The sequence below is a fragment of the Choristoneura fumiferana genome, chromosome 2 (assembly GCF_025370935.1).
Source record: "Choristoneura fumiferana chromosome 2, NRCan_CFum_1, whole genome shotgun sequence".
Lineage (NCBI taxonomy): Eukaryota > Metazoa > Arthropoda > Insecta > Lepidoptera > Tortricidae > Choristoneura > Choristoneura fumiferana.
The window spans coordinates 844227-869053 of NC_133473.1; the positions used below are offsets into that span (position 1 = coordinate 844227).

At 39.1% G+C, this 24827-nt stretch overlaps 1 protein-coding gene across 1 annotated transcript in view; it reads right to left on the minus strand.

The window, feature by feature from the left end:
- Positions 1-352: 352 nt before the first annotated feature.
- The window catches only part of LOC141445604 (protein O-mannosyl-transferase TMTC1-like), a 308979-nt gene continuing 284504 nt past the window's right edge, over positions 353-24827 (minus strand). Inside the window, 13 exon segments of the mRNA XM_074111447.1 lie at positions 353-1880; positions 1882-2040; positions 2548-2677; positions 3200-3350; positions 3593-3792; positions 4929-5072; positions 5683-5796; positions 6528-6686; positions 7266-7387; positions 7739-7928; positions 8750-8926; positions 9956-10087; positions 23880-23953. Coding sequence (XP_073967548.1) covers positions 1719-1880; positions 1882-2040; positions 2548-2677; positions 3200-3350; positions 3593-3792; positions 4929-5072; positions 5683-5796; positions 6528-6686; positions 7266-7387; positions 7739-7928; positions 8750-8926; positions 9956-10087; positions 23880-23953 — 1914 coding nt within the window. The 3' untranslated portion in view covers positions 353-1718.

Consider the following 24827-nt stretch of genomic DNA (forward strand, 5'->3'; position numbering starts at 1 on the left):
CAACGTTTCGTCTTTCGGGTTGTGGTCGCCATTCAAAGACCTTCCTCCCTAGTTATCTGTTCTTCAAGCGATGTGGCCTGCCCATTACCACTTCAACTTCTATATATTATATTATTATATCCTTTGAGCTATGTAGATGACTTTAGTTCTCTGGCGAAATTCTGTATTAGAAATTTTGTTATTTCGGTCCACTCAGACCGTATCTCCGTTTTCGCTCATTATTATTTCGAAGTGAAAAGTATGCATTGAGTTTAAAGCATGATTTTGTAACTTTGATACCTAACCAACAACCTTCTAAAATATTAAAAAGAGTTGTGTTTTACTGACCTTAGAATTAAAGCAAAACAACAGATTATTTCAATGTTTTATATTTGTATCTTATTAAACAAATAAACACACTAAAAGCCATCGCGTGCATTTATCCACATGTTGATACAGTAAACAGTTTAAATGTCTAACTAATTATTTACAGACGGTTTCTATTTACAATATCTTTACAACATCGTTTGGGATTCATGAAAATAATTTCTTATCAGTTTGTATACTTGGTTTATCTTTTTGCCTTCGTTGCATACGAGTACCGCTGATGCATTGAATTTTACTTTGCGTTGATAAAAATAGATTAACCCTCTGTATTCGTATCACCATCCATTAATTAAATTTATTTGATTGATAAATGTGATGCCGTCTCTGTTTGTTTTGTTCGAATAGAATGTGACGGTATCACATTTATCCGTCAAATAAAATTAATCTATGGGTAGTGGAAGAAGTTCTTAGTCTTAGTTGTTTATGTAACGGTTTTAACGGTTCAACTCACTGTTATAAGCGGCGGAAGACAAATGGCGAAGCGAATCTTCTATTTGGAACTTATTGTTAACGCACTTGGAATCACAATCTTTTTCACCATTTCTTTTTGACCCGAGGTATAGGATGAAGGTAAAAAGAGATGATGAATGCGATCGCGACTGCGATAATACGGCCTCTTTAGGAGATTTAAGGGGTTATTTCAACATCCATTGATTAATTTTATTCGACGGATAAATGTAATACCGTCTCCGTCAATTTGAACAAAACAAACAGAGACGGCGTCACATTTATCCGTCAGATAAATTTATTCAATATTATGGTGAAACAGGGGGTAAGCGAAAGAAAGACGGACAGCTCCATCTGAAAAAAGATGTGCAGATGCTACATATGAAAAGATGTCGCACCGAACCATTTCGATGGAAAGATTTGGCAGCACAGTGGCTTGAATGCGATCGATCGCATTCAACCTTTTCGATGAAGCAGTGTTGAGGATGCCAACGTCGTGAACACAAACACCCTTAAAAAAGATCTTCCGATAAGATGGAAACTAGTCAGCCTGTACAATTGTGAGGTCGCGGGTGAGCAAAGTAATTGTTTTAGTTCAGTGAGTTGAACTGTCTCTGCGATAGACTTGGTGAACTTGTCAAAATAGACAACTCGGGTGCCATGCCAACCTTACATAGCCGTTTATTATTATTTGTATTATGATTATGAGAGAGTGGCAAACGAGGAAGCGAGTCATCTGATGAGAAATAATCACCATCGCCTATTACCTATACCAACAACTCAAGAACCACTTATCTATTTCCGGCCTCTAGAGAAAGTATTACTTTTCTTGAAAGCCCCGATGTCGTAATTATCTGGAAACACTGCTGGTGGAAATTGATTCCACAACTTCACTGAAGCTTAACTTAATAAGTCTTTATCAAATGGTCAGACACGAAGGGCGTGAAGGCCTCGGGATCTTTCATCTCTTTCTTACGCAACGAACAGCTCTTTTGCTTATGCCCCGTCTCAGACTTATTATGAATCGGTTTGTACTGAGCAGGTATAGACACACTCTTTTTGGCATCACATTCTTTTTTGGCAACTAGTTTTGACATTGGCATTATCTACTTTAGTATCATGTATAAAAGATTTAATGATTTTTGTTGAGGCTGTTTTCATCTCATACTGGTTTAAATTAGGTTCCTTTATTTCCAGTTGGCTGTGGTGAAGGCATGTGGAGGTTGTCTGAAAAGGATAAATAAATTTGTTAATTTTACTGTCATATCTTTTATTTCTTGATAATATATAGCGAAGGCCACCAAAGAAGAGGGGCAGTTGACGGTACGCGATCACTGGCACCCATGAGATCCGGCAAGCCCAAGAGAGACGCTGGCCTGTTGCCGGCTTTTAGTGGAACTTTTCTGTTTTCTTCTCTTGAGAACTTCAAAATCTAGTCATAGTTTTTTAATTACAAACTTTCATGCGTGTTTTCAAATGTCACAAAACACCACCCACACCCCTACCAGCCGGCCCACCGCCGGTCATACAGGTAGCAAGCAATAGAGTACATTTTCAGTCAATGACCATGTTTGCGTATCGTAAGACGGGCAGGATAGGTACACGTGTCTACGAGTTTTGGCTTAGGTCAGATTATAAAAAAAAAAATTGAAAAAATGGCACAACTCGCGTTTAAATGTTTGCCATGCCAGGGCTTGGGTTTATGTAAAGTAGTTATGAGGTGAACCACATTACCTGGGGCGGCGGGTCCCTCGGGCGCGCGTAGAGTGCAGCGCGCCCCTCCAGCTCGCTGCGCAGGCGCCACGCGCGCGCCGCCAGCGCCCGCGAGCGCGCAGACCGCCCGTCTGAACGGACCACGTGCCATCTGCATTGAAAAACATTTTATTAGAGACTGTCCGACTAACCCCATCTATAATCGGGCGCGAATAACCTCACCTACCTAACCAGCAAAAAATAATAATTTATTAACTCAGGCATTACTTTGCGAAGGTCCCCATGAATTAACTATCGACAATTAGATTGCTTACTCGCAAACATACTATAGCTACGTTTATGCTTCAATGTGTATTCATACAGTTAGTCCATCTCTACACTGTCGGAACACAAAAAAACACAAACCCAACTATCACCACCACCGCACTACGCTGACGCGTTTCGAACTGAATCAGAGTTTGTTGAGTGTGGTGGTACTGATAGTTAAATATTATGTGGTACGTGTGGATTCCTACAGTATGATAGAGGAGGAGGAGCTGCATAAACACACATTTCTTGCATAAACGTAGCTATTATTCTAAGGTCACGGATGAGCATAATTGTTCACAGTTCATTGAAGTGGACCTCCTTAAATTAACGTATTGTCAGATATTGTTATGAACTTCTTCTATACCTGGTCATCATCTGGAGCAGCCTGGCGCCCTGGCCGGCCTGCCGAAGGGCGAGGCACGCAGCCCTCAACGCCGCCACACTGCGCGCCTCTTGAGCCCCGAAGGACAGTCTCAACGCAGAAGAATAGTAGTTTAAAGAAAGCGGGAGAAGACCTGCAAAAAATAACATTTAGGTCATCCATCATCATTATATCGGCTGTAGCAAGTCCACTGTTAAACATAGGCCTCTCCCATAGACCTCCAGTTGCTTCAGATGAATGCGGCCTGCATCCAACGAATCGAACGAACGAGTATGCTTATCATTGGATGCCTTACAGCTGATATGACATTGTTACGATTTTTGTTACATCCATTGATAGCGAAAACTAGAGATACATACTAGTAGATTATCTCACCTCTCCCTTTTAACCAATTTCCGTATAAAATATAGTGCTCCCAATTCCTAGGCTCTAGTTCTAGAAGTTTCTCTAGGATGCTTCTTTTCTCTTCTTCAGGCTTGAGTAGAAGCAGTTCCAAATAGGCTTGCACGAAGCGTGGTTCCAGAGTTATACATCGCTCCAGCATCTTCAAAGCGTCTGATAGGCGGTTTTTTCTTCTGGAATCAATTGAGAAGGGGAGAACTTGAAACTAGTATTGTAGGTACTCGCAAAATGGCGGTCCAAAGTCCAAATCTAAGTGAGACACGACGTAGTGCTTTTTTTATTATTTATAAATATAGCAATTAGTTTACGGTTTACTTTTATATTATCTTCCCACTTCCTACTAATATAATAAGTAAGTCTGTTTGTTTGTTAGTTTGTTACTTCATCAAGTCTAAACCGCTGAACCGATTTAGATGAACTTCGGTATACAGATAGTTCGAGTCCCGGGGAAGGACATAGGATAGTTTGTATCCCGGAAAATTGCATATTTTCCGCGGGATAGTGAAAACCGAAATTTACGCGGACGGATTCGCGGGTAACGGCTAGTATTTAAATATTTTCTCTAAAAAAGTATAATTTACATGATTACCTACACAGAAAAAGGTGGACTTTATGAATATTTTATTTCAAGGTTCAACTTTGTTGACGTATTCATATTTGAGATACGATATTTTATATAAAGTAGTAACGATTTGCATTTGTTTAAGAGAAGTTTCCATGCCGGCCGCGCGACCGCGTTAGGTATTCGTTTGGGATATTGCTGTCTTTATCGCTCGTGACATAAGCACTCGCAGCCGTCCCCCCCATGCCTTCCGCAACGACGACCGTAATTTATATCGAGATAGGCAGCTGTAAGCTTTTTAAGATTTGGGCGGTTGAATTTTGGGTTTCGTTGTCCTCATATTATACGAAAAGCATTGCACAGAAATCAATGATATTTTACAATCAAGATATTCATTACATTTTCTATCCCTGTGGTTTTTTCGATTTTTGTAAAAATGCTTTATTAGTCTGTAATTCTCGTGCAAAGTTGACATCTTTTTTTGTCGACTTTTGAGCTCCTGTAATTCTAACATTACACATTTATATGAAAATCTGAAAAACCACAGGCATAGATAATTACGTCTAGTCCATACTTACAAAATTTCATCTATTTCTGTTGCCTAGTTTTCAAATGAGACCGGGACTACGTTTGTATGGAGAATGGAACGAAGATACTTCTCTTAGCATTGTCGCCTAAAAGAGCCTAATCTTATTTCGAATTTGCATAAGACGCATTATAGAGACAGTAATCGGTAGATATTTTTACCTGTAAAGTTTGGCAAGATTATAGTGCGCGTTGACATGATCCCTGTTGTATTTCAAAGCTTGCAAGAAATGATGTTCCGCGCGGCCCGAAGCCAGCACCAATGTGCCCAGGTTGTTGTGGGCACTCGCGTAACTGGGCCATAGCCTGATGAGAAACAATTTACTATAATCGTAGAATCTAAATTTTACACGAAAGACGATCACTGATTGTTAGACATAGAACTTCCTATCGGTACCACGATATAAGCACGATATGCTTAGTTTTATTCGTCTCTCTTTGATCGGAGTAAAGTGGCTTGTTCTTTGGCACCTTTGTCGAAAAAATTTGATTGTGGCTTTTCGCTATTTAGCGCCGATAATAATCGCTCCATCTATGTGTACCGAGGGACTGTGCCGTAACTTTATTTGATGCAAGGACCTAGAAAGTGGTTAACGTTCGAATGTGTAACTGATTCTAAGAACGTTAGCTGTTATGGTTTGTTATGCCTGATCTCGTGAAATTTTGCTGACTGACGTTACTAATAACGATAGAGGTACTAGGGTTTTATAATGGAAGAGGTGATATTATAACGATGGTATCCTGAGGTTGTATCATTCTCTTTTTGCATTCTTCTTTCTTTCCTTTATCTCCTCACTTAGTCTTGACGGTACCTTACTATTAAACAAAATACTCACTCTGTCTAGGCATAAACAAACAATATAAAATTAATTACTTACCTACTTCTACTACTACTACCTTTACTATTTATACGTACTTTAATGCTTCTTTGTAATGTTTGACGGCGTTCTCCTGCTGCTCCATGTCTTTTAAGAAATTTGCGAAGTTGTAGTGCAATTTGGCATTGTGAGGCAGTACAGCCAAATCCGCTCTGTAATAAGAAATATTTTCGATTAGCAGAGAACAAAAATTATGTAGCTTAGTGAGTGGTGATCTTTACAATTAAGTCTCGAAGTGACGACATTAGATCAAGAAACGTCGGTCAGTCACCCAACGTAGCTTTGAAAACAATGAATCGATATATTATTATAATGTATTGTTTGCATTACTTTATGCATTTCTGTTATTATCATCATCATCATCCCAGCCTATATACGTCCCACTGCTGGGCACAGGCCTCCTCTCAGAACAAGAGGGATTGGGCTATAGTTCCCACGCGGGCCTAGTGCGGATTGGGAACTTCACACGCACCATTGAATTGCTTCGCAGGTTTGTGCAGGTTTCCTCACGATGTTTTCCTTCACCGCAAAGCTCATGGTCAATTTCAAATGTAATTCCGCACATGAATTTGGAAAAACTCAGAGGTGCGAGCCGGGGTTCGAACCCACGACCCTCTGTTTGAGAGGGGATAGGTCAAACCACTAGGCCACCACGGCTTTTTCTGTTATTGCTCCAATCTAATTGCACTACATGCTTAAAGTTATTATTTTCTTTTTTCAACTGTAAAGGTAGGTAAAGATCACTCTGAAGTGATATTGCCTTCGAAAATTTTCTTTATGTGTATATCAACAAAGAGTATTGTACCAGTAGCTATTATACAGTCACCTGCAATAATATCTGTCACCACTACTAATACAGTGAATCTTATCGTTCAGTACCCACCTCAACAGCGTCTCCCGCGTCCGCCAGTCCCCGTTCCTGAGCTGCGTCCGCGTCGCGCCGCCGGCGACCAGCACCGCCGCACCCACCACCAGCCAGCGCCGGTCCCAGTGCCGCCATAGCAGCTGCAGCCCGTATGCTGTGAGGATCACTGACCCAACGCTGGAATGAAAGCGTGTTGGGTCAGTGAAGAAGAACAAATGAGGAGTTATAAATTAAATAAAAAATAATTGACAATTATTTTCATTTCCGTTGAACAGCTCATAATTTGTCATAAAGAATCTCACATTTTTTATACGCATCGTAAGAAGCACCTCTGCACTACACGAAGGATTTCGGTAGGTCCTTAAGATACAACTTTCTCCCTTTTCTCAGCCAGTCTTCTAATGATGAGGATCGTGACCTCAATAAATTCCATCGAAAGTTTTTAGTCTTTTGCCCTGTGGATTGTTGCAGCAATACGAGTAGACTGCTCTAGATTTTGAAATCTAGTCAAACCATCTTTTTGGGTTACACTGAGTCATTAACTCAAGAATCAATTATATGTTTTTTTTACAAGCTTTTATTTAGTTTTATCTGTCACGTTGTCTGTCTGTCTGTCTGTCTGTAATCAAATCTTGCAAGTTAAATTCAACCAACTTTCAATAGTTGGATTCACTTGAAGTACATGGTATACTTATGTAAATTGCCTGAGTAGTATACGTGAAAGAAATATTAATGTGAAAACTTCCAAGATCAAACCTTGGCAAGTAAAGAACTCTTTCAGCAACAACGAAGCCAACAGTGACGAGTAGATTGGAGGCCGGTAGGTAGGGAATCACCAGGAGCATCAGCCCGGCTACGGCAGGAGTGTGCCTTTGAAGCTGAAACAAAAAAAAAATATCAAAGAGCTTTCTCAAAAAGTCGTTCTCTATTAATAAAAGTTAGCACGCTTTGCTGCAAGAACCTACCTACGTAGATTACATACTAAATAAGTCAGCTCTAGAGACCAGTAACGTGCTAGATGTTTTTAGACCTCCAGTCACCGCACCAATATCTGATACAACAAAGGGTGCATAAGTTTTTACGGATATTATACGGATCTATTTCAAGGGCCGGCAGGACGTGTCAGATATTTTTTCATGCTTCGCTGTAGCAGATATTAATGAAGGTGACAGTACAAGGCGACCAACATTTGTTTATGTAGTTGCGCTGTATAAGGTATTAGTACGCACCTCTAAATCCACCAAGCATCTATACGAGAGTGCGAGCAGTGCTATCAGGGCGGCACAGGTCAGCAGGTTCCGAGGGTCCCAGCCGCTGGTGACGAGCGGCACGGAGCCCATCTGCCAGTCGTGGCTGAGGGTCCACGGGCACAGCAGCAGCCACCAGTTGAACGCTGCTAGGTAGCAGAATGTCATCAGCCTGGAAAAGAACGGTTAACACGTTTTATTTCATCATCATCATCAGCCGGGAAACGTCCACTGCTGAACAAAGGCCTCCCCCTTAGGACATCATAATGAAAGACAACTCGCCATTTGCATACACCGGCTGCCCACCACTCTCACGATATAGAAAGAAAGAAAGAAGACATTTATTCACTAATACGGAAGACACACAAATACAATAAAATTTACACAATTACAAAAAAAAACATGAAAACACATGAAAATATGTTATTTCGCAAAAGTGAAACGATCGCTGACTCAGCATTATGCTGAGGCGTTAAGCGCCAGCAGCGCTGATTTTCCACCAGAACCGTCTGTGACTCATATCGCATATCGTCAGTCCACCTAAACATGTCATATGTACAGTTAGATCTACAGGCAGATGTTAAGCCTGTTATTCGTCTTCCGGTTTGTGGTTGCCACTCGTGGACTTTTGTCCCCCAACGGTTATTTGTCCTTCGGGCGATGTGACACACGGATGTGATATGGAACACGTTTTATTAATTCATATTACGTCGAAAGGCGTACTGTCAAATTATTTTTCCAAGACCAACAGCTACAGGCATTGTGACCATTAATTAGGGCAATCCTAGCTATTTAGCTGCACTGGGCAAAGATATTTTTCATCGCCCTTTACATACACTATACACTAATGGAAGGTGATGCCCTGATAGCGAATGGCTAGTCTGGAAGAAGTCAATTTGAAAAAAATTCTGCCCCCCCCACCTAACCTAACCTAACCCGCAAGAGCAGTAAAATTTTAAGGTCTTTGCATCGAATCGCAAGTGTAGTTTTGACCTGACAAAGAATGAAGGGTGGAAGGCTGGCGGGTTGTCCTGCGGTGAGAACGCCGGCAGCGAGCCCTGCAGCACCGCGACCCTGGCTGCAGCGAGCAGCGCCAGCGCACCAAGGGCCACCGACACCCGCGCACATGCGCCTTCGCCTTTCCAGCGCCATTTCACCGTGAAGGAACATCTGGAATTTATAACGTATTTATTGTAAGGATTGTTATATAATTTTGTATTACTGGTCTAAACTAGGCTTAAATGGATAGGTTTTATTTGGATGGTCACATCTATACCACCGGAAGAGACCTTTTGAATTTACCGAAACTATGTTTTCGACAGCAATCCAAACAGTTTTTTAATAAAGTTAACCTATTGAGTTGTACTTACCATGCACTAGTTGAAATATTCTCAAGTATTCTTTTTATAACAAGTCTCGTAATAAAACCGCATTCAAATCGGTCCACCCTTTTAAGAGCTACGGTGCCACAGACAGACACAGACATACAGACACACAGATACATAGCGGTCAAACTTAAAACACCCCTCTTTTTGCGTCGGGGGTTAAAAATGTGCATTTATTGTGCAGTGTAAGTCACTTCTCATTCTAATATAGAGAGAGGTTTATATAGGTAACTCTCATGGGAACGGTAATGAGGGCTATCGTTTTTTGTCTCACTAGATGGCGCACTGTTGCGTGAGGTTTTTAAGTATGGCTTTCAAAGTCTGTTATTACGGGCGTGAAAACAAAGTTTAGATTAAAATCATATTTAATACACCTTAAAGCCGTAGCATAAAAATATCGAGCATGCCACAGTGTTGCAAAGTCCCCGTTTTGTTCGGAAAAAAGGGAGGACAAAGGTTTCCGAAAGACAAAACTGTCTCAAAACACAGACATTCATTGCCCCGGAACGCATATTTGCCATAATTAATTTCAGATATTGCAAAATATTCACAAAATTATTCTAATTATAAATAAACCCGCGTAGCTCACCCAAAAACTATGAGATTTGACATTTCGGAGACCTCACGCTACACTAGAGCCTTTAGCGGCGAATTCATTCGCGATAGCCCTCATTCTGTCGACATTCTGAGTACTGAATTAACTGAACTAATTCCAGAATGAGTTTCTATCCGATGTCTTAAGCCATACTATTTCAGAAAACGTTGCGTTGCGTTGTGTTGGTGTGTTTCAGGATTCGTGTAACGCGCAGCTCACCTAGCCCCCGGCCAGCTCTTGTACAGGTTGAACGCGACGTTGAACAGCAGCGCCGTCAGCCCCGTCTCTTTGGCCAGCATACTCAGCGCCGCCAGCGCCACGCTCCACCAAGCCCGGTGCCGACCCGAACACCTGTAACCACGACGTATAAAATTAGGCCGGGAATACAATATACCTAAAAATAATAATGATAATATTTTTTATTTATAAAATAAATTTACATGTTGTAATTTTTTTTGCACTGAACAATTATAAAAATACACATTTGAATAAAATATACAAATGTGTGTGTTAGCGTGATAAGTCCCGTTGGTTGCATTTTGACTAAAATATACAAATAATATCATGTGACTTTTGGACGGCCTTTGCAATAAACTCTGGGTCTGGGGGGCTATTACAAAATTCCAAAATCGAAATTCGTATCATACCGTCCCTCTCACTCTCGTATTTAAATAAAAGCGTCAGCAGGATCGCAAGATACGAAGTTCGAATTTTGCTCTTTGTAGTATAGGGCCTGTATCTCGAGTGCCAAATGAAATCTGTATACGTAGCTCATACATCTTCATTCAAGTAGCTTGCACGCTTGTGTCATATTTCTATGAAGATCGACGTACGCGCGCCAGCTACTTGTACAAAAATGTGCAAGCTAGTGGTATGTGTATTTCCAGCTTTATAAGCGGAAGTATACCGTAAACTGCTTCAACTTTGCCCTCTGGCCCCAACATTGCCCGAGTTAATTTAGAGTCGATAACTTAGCACTTATAGGTTTTAAACTTTTACTCGTATCTACACGGGAATTATTATTACGGGGGGAAATAAAAAGATTTAAAACCTAAAGGGTGCTATGTTATCGACTCTAAATCGAATCAGGCAATGTTGGGGCCAGAGGGCAAAGTTGAAGCAGTTTACGGTACAATTGTATTGATAATTAATTACTTATCCAAAATCAACATATCGATGAGATGAACCAACGTAACGTCGCTCGGCTTTTGCTTCGAACGTTGAGCGGCGGAACAGTGTTTTTAAATCATTAGTGAAATTAATTACTAGCTAGCGATTCTGACTCGCTAACCGAGGGTTCCATACAAATTTGTAGGAATATCAAAATAAACGCTTTAGACGGCGGAATCTATAATATCCTGTGTTATCAGAGCCCCTGCTTCTAAATAACTTAAAATAAACGAAGGGTCATTTTAACTATAATGTATAATAAAAAACACTCTCACCAATTCTTAAGTACATCAGTCAATGGGAAGTAATAAAAAAAACGAAACAAGATTTAGCTGAGTTTTGTGCCTTTCCATTTAGTGTGAACGAGTACCAAACCCACACCATACACACACTCAGAGACAGTGTGTCATAAACTTTTGCATTTAGTATTAGTTGGATTAAACAAGACTGCACGTCTCGCACCAAAAACAGAATAAAATGTGAAGCATACTCAGAACCATGTCATTTTAAACATTAATAAACAGAACGTGCCCGGAATTGATAAGGCACTTCGCACATCTGAATTTCCTTCTCAAATTAATGCAGCATTTCACACAATATGCTTTGCCTTTATACGGGTGGGATTGTACAGAAAATGAGACTAAAACTTATTTCAACTCCGAATTTGTTACTTTTACGATCATCCCGTAAAATCCAACTCCAAAAACCAATCTTAATTTGATTGCTTAATAGCGACATCTCTTGTCCGGGTGAGCGGTTAGCTCCGAAGGAATGTTGCTTCTCTCGATGAGAGCTAAAACATAGATGTCGCTAGTGCCGCTGCTTAAGTGACTAAAAAAGCAGGCTGAAATGTGTGGTGCAAGGGAGAAATTTGTGTCTATAATCCTGCCCAGCGGTGAGTATGGCACGCAGCACGGAATGCTGAGGACCTGGGTTCGATTCCCAGCGCTGGTCTCTTTTTCTGGGTTTTTCTGTGAATCCATGTTTCAGTTTGTATTTTCGTAATATGACCGTGTAAAGTGATTAACGTCCGAGTGCTGGTCACCGTCCAATTAGCCGGCATCTTTAAGTTTACGTGATTAGCAATAAGGTGATAGCAGGGTGTCATCTATTGGGCACTTGTATGTCAAACACTAGGACATTAACCCCAATTAAATAAAATGATTTGTAAAATAGGTAATACACCTGTTTTCTGCACCTAATTGCTTAATGATAAGCTAAATCATTTTGACTATAAATTATTGAAACAATTTTGTTCTTGGCTGTAACATAGAACAAAGAAACGGATAAACTGAACTGTGATTACACCATTCAGGTTCTCCTACCGCACGTATATTTGTCGGTTTTATTGTAAAAAATATATAACAGAACGCCTACCCTACGCCTTGTGGTTGTACACGGTTTTACTACTTTGCTAGGTATGTAGGTGAATAACAAGGCGCTGGAAGTTTTTTAACCCAACCAGCAACCAACCAAAAATGCCCCTTAACTTAATGGGTCCTATGTATAAGGGCCAAAGAGTTGTGTGCGTTATAGGTATCTATAAACTATATATATTTAGATAGTGGGTTAAAAAACACTGTTATTTAATTATTTTTCGAGTTTTCATTGAAGTAAAATGGCCGAACTAGATGCAATTTTAACGTAAAAGGGCTACACATACATACGTTTGATACTTTTACGCGATAAATCCAGGGGCGTTTTTTTTTTAAAATCTGTGGGCATAACTGTCATTTAGGTACTTGTACGTCAAGCGGAACGCCGCTACCCCGATGCTACATCGTAATGTGATTGTATTACTTTTTTTTAATTTCTCCAAGTATCTTGGGTAACGTATTTTTTACCAAAGATTTTAAAGCTGAACGCGTATGTACATGAACCAAAGTACCACATAGATCTTTTTACTGTCTTTTTGAACACAAGTTTATTTCCCGGAAATTCACGTATATAGGCGTATGTAGAATAACTTTAAGGAAATAATATTTTATTAAAATTTATTCGTTGTGGTTGAAGGACAGAGTACTATTAGCTAGTGTGTCTTTAGAAGTCTCGGATACACCATCTCCGAGCTACGACAGTTTTTGACTTTGAAAGCCCGTCCTGGAAAGTAAGGATTTTACACTTAAGCCCTTGTACGTAGGGCCCATCGTAAAGATGATGAAAATGATTATAAATATAATGAAGTCGATGTCTACAGGGGAATAAATTGTGCAAAAAAACTACTATAGACATAAAGGGCAACACAACCTGCATAAAACTGAACGCTTACGTTATAATATACTAGCTTTTGCCCGCGGCTTCGCCCGCGTGGAATGCGGTTATCGCGCGCTGTTCCCTCGGAAACTGTGCATTTTTCAGATATAAAAAGTAGCTTATGTCACTCTCTGGCCCATAAACTATCTCTATGCCAAAAACCACGTCGATCCGTCGCTCCGTTTCGACGTGAAAGATGGACAAACATGCACACAAACACACACACTTTCGCATTTATAATATTGGTATGGATTTAAACCGCGAGGCATTCGCTAATAATAAAATAAATAAAAAAGTATTATTTACTTACAATTTCAAAACAAAAGTTATTTTTTTTTCAAATAAATCTGTTATTTTTGGATACACAGTCGAATAAACGGTTTTCGGCTTAAATCAGTTATACTCGTAATGTTATAAAGATTTGACGAACGGTTAGCCAAGCGGTTCGATTTGATAATGTGACTATGAAGCTATAGGTTCCGGGTTCGATCCTCGGTCGAGGCAAATATTTGTATGAATAACACGAATGTTTGCCCTCGGGTCTTGGACGTTTAATATACATTTAAGTTATGTATTTATATATAATATAATTATTTTTATCCCTTGTCTAGTACCCTTTAGTACATGCTTTGCTTAGTTTGGGACTAGGTCAATTGTATATATTATTATGTTCTTTATTTTTCTTTCATTCTTAGGTTTAGGTTTTTATAATAGTTATAAAAAGTAAAATACAGAAAAGTACATACAAAATAAAAATATTATACAAACCTAACCTAGTTTGCCGCCGGTAACGGGGCAGGCCCCAAGCTACCGGTGGTCAGGGCCGCAGAGTGAGGAACCTCCGGACGATGCGTGCCGTGTCCAGAAGTACCGCCTTCTGTATCTGGCCCTTCATCCTTCCATCTAGCGAGAGTCTCTTGAGATGTTGGTCGAGACTCTTCGTTATTTTATATATTATTCTTATTATTATTGTTATTATTAAAACCCTAATCAACTCCTAACTTATTTACTTAGGTACTTAAATAAAAGCTTGTAAAAAGTAATAAAATCTGGATGAAATTCTCAAACCCAAGCATTTCATTGTGCTATCGTTTCATTCAACAAGAGCAGTTCCTTTTTGTCTGAACGGTGCCCTGTTTCCCAATAGCCCGATCACTCATTCCTGGACAATTTTATAGCTTGAAATTTCTATTTTCTACGTTGTAACGTTCCATTTGGCTTCCGCTAATTCCAAGCACGAAGTGACGTAAATACGGATTCCCTTTGGCATCCGCTTTGAACCATTTCTCGTTGCACAAAACTTTAAAGCTAGAACAAAGCATTAAATTAGATTTCGTATCCGGGCCAGTCAGATTTTAATTCGTTCGTATTTTTTACAAGCTTTTATTTAGTTTCACCTGTCCCGTTGTCTGTGTCTGTGTGTAGTTAATGCAGGTGGTAGGACCTTGTGCAAGGTCCGCCCGGATTGCTACCACCATCTTGCTCGCTAATCCTGCCGTGAAGCAGCAGTGCTTGCACTGTTGTGTTTCGGCGTGGAGAGTAAGACAGCCGGTGAAATTACTCGCACTTGAGGTATCCCATCTTAGGCCTCTAGGTTGGCAACGTATCTGCAATACCTAGGTATTGCAGATGTTTAGGGTGGTGGTGATCTCTTACCATCAGGAGAACCACTTGCTCGTTTGCCATCCAGTGGAATAAAAAAAAAGTCTAATCTTGAAAGTTAAATTCGACCAACTTTCAGTAGTCGGATTGACTTGAAATTAGGCATACTTATGTAAATTGCGTGACAATACAATAATCTGGTAGTGACATCCTGATAGTCCGGCCAGGATCGTCTCCGCAGGACGGAACTCTTCAACGGTCAATGGCGTCGACTTGAAATTTGGTATGCTAATGTTGTTTGGGTGACAATGCAAGTACTCGGACCAATCGACAATAAGTAAAAACTTATTTCTGTTTTGGCTTTTATTTGCTTGTAATGTTTTAACTATCGCGTAAACGAATGCAATAATGAGTGTTTTTGTTTTTCTGTCAGGCTAGTTTTTTTTTTCATAATAAATGGCTTTTTTATCAAATATCAAATAGGTGCGTTGCCGGCCTATAGAGAAGAGAGGAAGGGGGAGGGGAGTAGGCTCCTGTCCAATGGGAAAATTTGCAGGCTATTTAATGCTAGTATCGCGATGTTTGATAACTTTGACATTGACAGTTGTGTCACGTTTGTAATTGGTTAAATGATCAAACGAGCCAATCACAAGCAAGATTGAAACGTCAAACGGACATCGCAATACCAACGACACCTAGCGATATTTCACCTCTCGAGAAACCCTGTGCACTATAGCTACGTCTGTGTGATACACATGTTAACATGCAGAACTTTTCTCCTCTTCCACATAACTAAAACAATCACGCAAGTCTAATCTAGACTAGACACGCGGTAGCGTATCAAGCCAAGTCTAAGCTAACAGAACTGGCGAGCAGCACCGTGTGTAAAGGCACTGTTACACATGTTCGTTACAAGCATGCTGCTGCTGCAGCAAGCTGCTTATGAGCATGCCACTAATGAGCATGCTCGTGGACTGAAGCAAACGCGTTCACACTTGCTTATTACCTTTCCCCCTTCCATCCCCGCTCGAGCATGCCACTAATAAGCATGCTCGATAGTAGCAAGTCCTGGTCACACATGCTACCATGCAATTGCTCGATAGTAGCATGCTCTCTTGCTATTAACGAGCTGTGTAACAGTGCCTTAATTTTACCCGAACCATTTGGAGCCACTTTTGACCCCGTCACACTTTAGGCTTCAATATATTATCTTAAGTTATAAGACGGAATGATATTTTAAGTTGGTATAAAATATTTTATGTTGTTATAAATAAATTTAAGGACTGACCATTGAACATGGCATTGAATTTAGATATCACTTATTTTGTCGTTGAAGGCATATATCATAAAAATTCAAATTCAAATTCAAATGATTTATTCAGTAAATAGGCCGCAATGGGCACTTTTACACGTCATTTTTTAAACTACCAGCGCTTTCGGAAAGACCATCATTGCCAAGAAGAATGCGCCGCAAGAAACTTGGCAGAAAGTCATTTTTTCATAATAATATAATTACAAATAAAATACTTAAAAACTATATTAAACAATTAAAGACAAAAATACAAAAAATAATAATAATAAAAATACAGGGATGTATGGGGTCCCTTAGTTACCATACTAAACAGTAACTATATCTAAACTATATCTACGTTCAGTGGAAGTGTAGAATGCTTCCACAGTCATAAATTTTAAATATAATAATAACAATAATTTAGTTCTGAAATGTACATTTCAGGTCAAGTAACCATTAAGCTATTGGATTTCATAATATTGAACTTGGCTCTAATTTCACATTTACGTTTTGATGGTATGATATTGAATGGTATAACATTAAAACACACAAAATGCTAACGCATTTCAAACTCTACGAGACAATGTGCCTGAAGAGAGATTTCTCTATTACATACAGCGTTCTCCAAGCTATACGAGGTATTTACGTACTAGTATCTAGGTCGTGCCCCTATCTTTGCTTAAGTCTGTATTCAAATAAATGTTGGGCATATCTCTGCCATTTATTTTTAAGCCACGAATCTGTCGCACAAAGAACATCAAGCTATATTAGAAGTGAGATATTATGGTAATAAATATAGGTGTGAGAGAGAAAAAACCTTTTAGTCAGACTCTGTATTTGGCTCAAAATAACCTGAGGAATTTTAGGGGTTTTGTTTCTTTGAAATGTTATTAAATGAAGAAGCGTGGGAGGTCCCAAGAGTGGGCGAGTCAGAAACATTCCTGCAACACTGAACAGTTTTAATGTATTTTTATCCCGTTAAGCAATTGATTTCTATTTGCAAGCTTTTTTTTTATTGATAAGAAACAAACAGTCTTATACTTACAGAATTATGAGCAGACTTAAATTAACACAATCTAGACCTATAGTTTCCTTAAAGGTTTATGATAGCAGACAGCTATTACAAAGAAAGAAATGATAATAATAGAATTTTGATAGGTACCTAACAAACATAAAAAGAAAACAAGTCCAGATTTGTTATGTAGTCACTTCCCTGCAAGTGAAACTAGACAGGAAAGCTGAAAACAATTAGTTTGAATTACTTTTGATTTTAACATGCTTCGTTAGGTTAAAATCTTGGAAATCGAATTTATAATTAACTTCCAGTGGTTGTATTGACTTAAAATTTGGTATAAGTACATATTATGTCAGTTGGGTGACAATGCATAATTATACTTTTTAGCTCTTTAATTTAATCGTAAACGACTGTCAAATACACATCGCGTTTGTTTATAAGTGTTAAAAGATTATTCTTTTTCGATCAAACCGTAAAAAAAAAAAATTAAAATCGATTCGATAGTGAACTCATTAATTAAAAAAAAAACTTGTTTTCACTTCTCATGCTCCAAAAGTAGGTCAATATAGCCTTACGAGGCGGGAGTAAAGTGAGTACTTTAGTCCCTAGGGAGTAAAAGTAATTATTTTTTTTTAATTTACTTCGAGTGATTTAGATAAACTCAAACAGTCAGTAGGTACTTGCTTAGTTTTTGGCATAAAATAAGATTGTGTGTGGACCATTTTCATGACGAAAATGTTACGTTCGTCTACGTGGCCTTAGTTCTATGTTTTTTCCGCATAGAAGGTGGCGCCATTCTATTTTTTCCAGTTTGTGTATGGACTATTTCGCCGATGCGACTTTGTTATAAGTACCTATCTGTGTCTGGTTGGAAAAAAAGTGTTATTTTTCCAACCACTTACCGCGAAAACTTTGTAATTGTTGTAGAGCGTAAATCATAAACGTCATAAATTGATTTTTCTCATAATCGAAGTGAAAAATGGAGTTTTCACCTCGAGACTAAAAGTCAATATAAATCCTCGGACAAATAGACACCCTCGCTAAAGCTCGGGTGGCTAACCACCTCGGGTATATATTGGTTTATTTTAGTCCCTCGATAAAAAATGTAATATTTAATAACGCGCTACCGTTTGTTTTTCATCAGAATCGTCAAAACGTTAAGAAGACATAAAATTACGTTAATCTGAGTTTAACGCAAACTGCGGGCAAAAGCTAATACGCCTACAAAAAGCCTTTTCACGTTACCCCGATTGCAACATGAGCAAAGCCGTGGGAAAAAGCTAGTTTAACATAACCTGGAATCTAATTTCATCATCCCAGCCTATATACGTCCCACTGCTGGGCACAGGCCTCCTCTCAGAATGAGAGGGCTTGGGCAGTAGTTCCCACGCGAGTCCAGTGCAGATTGGGAACTTCACACATACAATGGAATTTCTTCGCAGGTTTGTGCAGGTTTCCTCACGTTCCTTCACCCTAAAACTAGTGGTGAATTTCAAATGTAATTTCGCACATGAATTTCGAACAACTCAGAGGTGCGAGCCGGGGTTTGAACCCACGATCATCTGCTTGAGGCCATAGGTCAAACCACTCAGCCACCACAGCTGCTAAATCTAATTTGATAGTACGAAATTCTCGTCAGTTTCAAATTACCAAATGACGTTTGAAATCCATATTTACCCCAATAACTGTAGCGATCGCAATCCCCCGCTGATTGAGGATCGTATTACCTTCATTACCGGAATACCTTTTTACCCCTTCCAAATTATTTTTAAGGGTATTTCGTTATTTATGTTATTTCTTTCCGTTACGCAATTAACTAATTTTATGTTGAATTGGTTTTCATTATTGTTTGTGATCAGAAATCTACGTCTCATTCTTTGCTATCCTCACTAATTATAAAAATGAAAGAACTCTGTCTGTTTATCTGTTAGCTGTAGGCCTCTTCACGCTTAAACTATTAAAACAATTTAGATTAAATTTGGTATTGAGACAGGTTTAGAACCTAAAGGGATTGAGTAGAAAATAGATTTTTCATCACACTTGCTCGTAAACAGTGTCGTAACATGCAGGCTACCTTAGTTGCAACCCCCCCAAATAAAACCCTCGACCTTAATGTGCTTGTCATGTGAAACCCGTGGTCGGTTAAATGAGTCATTGCGCGTACACATTTTCTTGCCATGTAAGCCCAAGGTCGGTAAATGAGTCGTGCCGTATGATGGCGCTGCGCCGTGCGCGTGCCCGTGCGCGCGCTGCTGCAGGACTACATGGACCACTGCACACGCACGTTGCGGCGCATGCCAGGGAGGGGAGGTTAGAGGGCGACGTGCCAAGGCACAGCTTAGGTATCCAATATTTGGATTAATTATATTTTTAATTTACAAATATAAAATTTTACTTGCAAATGTGATGAAAAACATTGTATGTCGCACGGGCGGTACTAGAATTACGAACATTGACTTATTAAAGCCCTCAGTCTTCGACTTCGGGCTTCTAATAGACTCTAGTTCGTAATTCCTTATTTACCGCCCTTAAGACACAATGTACTATTTCCGAAGAATTGAGTACTTAGTTCTTTCAGAATAGCTAACAAACAGGAGTGAACGTCTTGCGGCTGATATGATGACCAAACAAACAAATACTGCTATTAATTTTATTTATTACTAGCTTTTGCCCGCGGCTTCGCTCGCGTAGAATCCGGTTATCGCGCGCTGTTCCCTCGGGAATTGTGCATTTTTCCGGGATAAAAAGTAGCCTGTGTCACTCTCTGGCCCATAAACTATCTCTATGCCAAAAATCACGTCGATTCATCCCTCCATTTCAACGTGAAAGACGGACAAACATACAAACACACACTTTCGCATTTATAATATTAGTATAATATATTTAGGTCCCGGGTGGTTTTCTAGGGTTCCATACCCAAAGGGTGCCAACGGAACCCTATTACTTCCGCTGACTGTCTTTCTGTCTGTTCGTCCGTCTGTCACAAGGCTTTATCTCTCGAGCCGTAATAGCTAGACACTTGAAATTTTCACAGATTATGTATAACTGTGGCCGCTATAACAACAAATACTAAAAATAGAATGAAATAAATATTTAAGGCGGGCTCCGAATGCCATTAAGCAAACGTGATTGTTTTGCAGTTTTTTTGCTTGATATTAATAACGGCAACAGATAGACGCTTGAAATATTCACAGAATCTTTAGTTGTATAATTACTTTAAAAATAAATAATAAAAATTAACATAAAATAATTATTTAAGATGGCTCCCATACAACAAACTTGTTTTTTTTTTTGCTAATGTCTAATGTTGTATAGATAATGACGACCAGATAGCCTAGTGGTTAGAGAACCTGACTACGAAGCTTGAGGTCCCGGGTTCGATTCCCGTGTCGGGGCAGATATTTGTATGAAAAATACGAATGTTTGTTCTCGGGTCTTGGGTGTTTACTATGTACTTAAGTATGTATCTATCTATATAATTATATTTATCCGTTGCTTAGTACCCATAACACAAGCTTTGCTAAGCTTACTTTGGGACTAGGTCAATTGGTGTGAATTGTCCCGTGATATTTATTTATTTAATGGTACGGAACCCTTCGTGCGCGAGTCCGACTCGCACTTGGCCGGTTTTTCTAATCAGACCTCAACCTGACTAAATTTCTTGTCATTAATTTGTTCTCAGTCAGGACTAAGTAGTATTTCCGAAACGATGTAGATACGGAAGTAATACGGCCAAGGACTTTCATTCATGAGATTCAGATTTCATTAATTAACAAGGAAAATCGTAATGACTTTTCCTTTGAAAAGATTCCATGGTGACTCATGAAATAAAGTCCTTTGCCGTACCTAATATAAAAAATTTCGATTGCTTGCCAAAATCTTCTATAGCGTCCAAAGACCGAGGTTGACTCAATGGAGCCTGGAGCATGCTAAGTCAAATTTTCTCTCCCTCTCTCTCTCCCCGGTAAGCTGCAAAAGCCGTCAGGGACCAACAGTATGAAAAAAAAGAAAAATGGCTACTTTATTACCCGACTGCCCGAAGGAGGGTTATGTTTTTCTAGCGTATGTATGTATGTATGTATGTATGTAAGTATGTATGTAAGTATGTATGTATGTAGGTATGTATGTAAGTAAGTATGTATGTGTGTGGGTATGTATGTCGATTTCTTTGGTCCTCGCTGCAGCCTAAACGGCTGGACGGATTGTAACTGATTGTTACTGATTGTTACTGTCGGAGTGACATAGGGTATATAATATTTCAATATGGCGTCTGCAAAAAAAATATGGCGAAAGAATAAAAAAATATATTTTGTATTGTAACAATATGGGAATCAAATGAAAGCTAATAGTTAGCCCATTCTAAATATATATGGATTATAATACTTTTAATCTAAATTTTCAAAGAAATATCAAAAAAATATAAAATAAAAAACATTAAAATAAAAAAAAATAAAAAAACCCGACTGCCTTAAAAACTAAAAGGAAGAAAATAAGTCTTGTGGTCTAGAACTCTGTCAAGAAGCTCATTTAAGGTTCAATAGTCGGGACCCATTCAAATCGTAACCGCTCAAAAATTCTTCTAATGGGTCCCGACTGTTGAACCTTAAATGAGCTTCTTGACAGAGTTCTAGACCACTAGACTTATTTTCTTCCTATTAGTTTTATACGTTATAATTAAAATAAAGCTTATTCACGCAACTAGTTACATGACGTGACGCGTGCCGCCCACGCCAGCTTACAACTTATTGAGGCCGCGACGAATGCGAGTAAAAGCGTGTCGGCAACTTTTCGGGCCGCCAAACCGCAAGTTATTCTCTAAGCCAAGTCCAAAGCCGATCCCAAACTGCCAAGACACGAGGGAAATGTGGCCAAGTTTTCTATACAAGAACGCGCGTTCACACTGTGGCAAATTTTTGTGCGAGTACTTGAGCTTTTAGAAGATTTGTGTTTCAAATTCTGCATGAACCGATTCCTATTAATAAATAACTATAACCATATTGACGTCAAACTTAATACACCCCTCTTTTTGCGTCGGGGGTTAATAATAAACCTTACATAACTATACAACTAGGCATCCACATTAATACGCGCGGCAGAACACATTAGGTATCTTTCAATGAGCTAAATCAGTTTAATTGATTAAGTGAATGCTCAGCTATCTGAAAGCGGGTGTGTGTAGGATTAGCGTGAATTGGTTTAAAACGGTTTATGTTACAATGTTGGCACTGTTGTTAGGTAAAGATATACCTCTCCCCTCCCTGTCTTTGGCCTTGTTTAGGTATAAGATGAAGAAGCTGTGGCTTAGTATAGACCCTTGCGTCAACAGGTTACAATTGTAGATGTGGTTTAGTTGGGGTGTACTGGATTTGTATTCTTTTACTACGTTAATTTTATTATAGTTACCTTGTTCTTTATCACACTAAGTTTGGTGCTAAATAACCAATCTTTTAAGAGATGTCTTCATTTGAACCTAGTTATAGTTAGATTCGTTTGCAGGCATAAGTTCAGCGTAGGAGGTCCACCAACAAGATGGACGGATGACCTGGTTAAGGGCACGGGTCCACGGTGGATGCAGACCGCTTCCAACAGAAGCAACTGTAGGTTTATGGGGAGGCCTATCTCCAACAATGGAAGTCTACGGCTGATGTGATGATAATGATGAGGTATTTTGCCTTTGAACTAACTTTTCTTCGACTGAATCCCTTTATTTTATTTTATTGAACACTCGTCTGCTTACACACAACAAACAAAAATTACTGTGTCTACCAATGTTTTAAGAGTTCCGTACCCCAAGGGTGGTAAACGGACCCCTTTTACTGTCAATTTGCTGTCTGTCTGTCTGTCACAGGGCGGTACATCGTGTTTTTCTAAATTAATTTTATATAATGATTTCCTGAGAAATTAACTTCATTTGAGCTGTTCAATGTTCTTTTAAAGTTAAAGGAGGTCAAAAAGGAGGTCAAAATGGAGGAGCTCAAACATAGCCCAGACAAGTAGCTCGCCAGTCCAAACGGGCCCCCAAACTCCAAAACTCGCACAAAGCCGGTCAAGCTGGACATAACAACATTCCACAATTTTCCTCCCCGCATAATTAAAGATCCCGGGAGATGTTTCTAAGTGGCACGTCGAGTTTCCTTCAAGTAAGGTAATTAGGGCATTGGAAATATTTTGAGGAAATTATTTCCCATTTTTATACAGTCTACTGCAAAGAGGTTGACACGGCCAATGTTATAAAAATATATATGCACGACTGTAACGTTAAGTGAATAAAGTCGTGTATGTATCCATATTTTTGTAACTTCGACCGCCGCGATCTATTTGTAGTTGACTATTACTGCTCATGTACAGAATCAATGCGTGACTTATTTTGAAGTACTACTTCGGAATAATTGTAAATAGATCTTCTATAAAAATAATTACATACTTAGGAGAAACTGTTGTACCTCGGCCGTAGCCTAATGATGTATCTTTAGATATTTTAATATCTGATGTTTATTCCATAATTAGTTATTTTTCTAAAAATCAAAAAAATCTATATTTAATCACATTTTGAAGAAATTCAAGATAAACATAACTTATCATCAGCAACACAGCATTCAGTATAAGCACCATGAGGCTAGATTGAATAGGCTGTTACTGATCCAGTGAGAAAGGTATTTGGCCTTATCTGCACTTTTCATCAAGATAGGGATCAATCACGGGTAAATGTAATGTAAAAAAAGTAATCAATCAAACGGTGAAATGTAACTCGACTTGCACAATTATTTTTGCAAATGTGAAATTGGGCTTAAGTGAACAAATAATTAACTTACCCATGATACAGCAGAATGGATGACAAAAAGAGTATGGACGCCAGGACGTCAGCTCGTCCAACTACGCCTGTCACCTGCAACAATACAAGTTAAAAATACAAAGGTAGCTGCCAGAAATTCCACAAGGTTTGACCTGTCAGGGCGATGCATTTGCAAGACAATTTGACAGCTATTTGACAGAGAGATAGTTTACGCGCTATAAAAATAATTCCAGACTGACATGTTTCATTTGACACGTAACGCACAGTTGAAGTTTAGTTTGTTATTTTACTGTCAGTAGTTTCATTTTCAAATCTACCAACCCCCGCAATCCTGCACTTCTTAAATCGCGTTACCACCCGTAAATCCTCACTAATTTTATTATTCTCGGCCCATTCCGACAATTACGAAGTCCGTAACGACAAAAATGCGACAATCTCAGCCTTGGAACGTTTAATCTACAAACATTAGCTCTGTATCAGGCAATTACGGGCTGTAACTGCATTACGATTTCGTTTATTCCTAAACGGCCTGACGGGGGGGCCTTTACTGCCCATTAGAAATGTGAATTAGAATTGTGATCGAAGCGGCAGGCGGCTTAACGTTCCGGCGCAAGTTAGGGTACTTTAAACTGTTCTAGTTTTGGCTGGGTGTTTTGGTGATTTAATGAGGACAAGACAAGTTTGAAAATGTTTGAAAGCAGTCCACTACTGCTTTCAAATATGCTCGTAGTTCTACAAGCATTTCAGCCACTTTTAGTATGATGATGATGATGATGTGATCCTGTTATCCCTCACTAGGGACATAGGGCTCGTAGAAGAGTTTTCCATTTTAGTATAATTAACATAATAATAAATTAACTACAGCTGGTGGAAGCTTGTCATAAAATTGCTGATGCTACATCTGTTAGCTCGTGGTTGCAAAGCGAGAACCAATCTCTCTCATCCTGTCCTTTGAGTTATGTCGCCT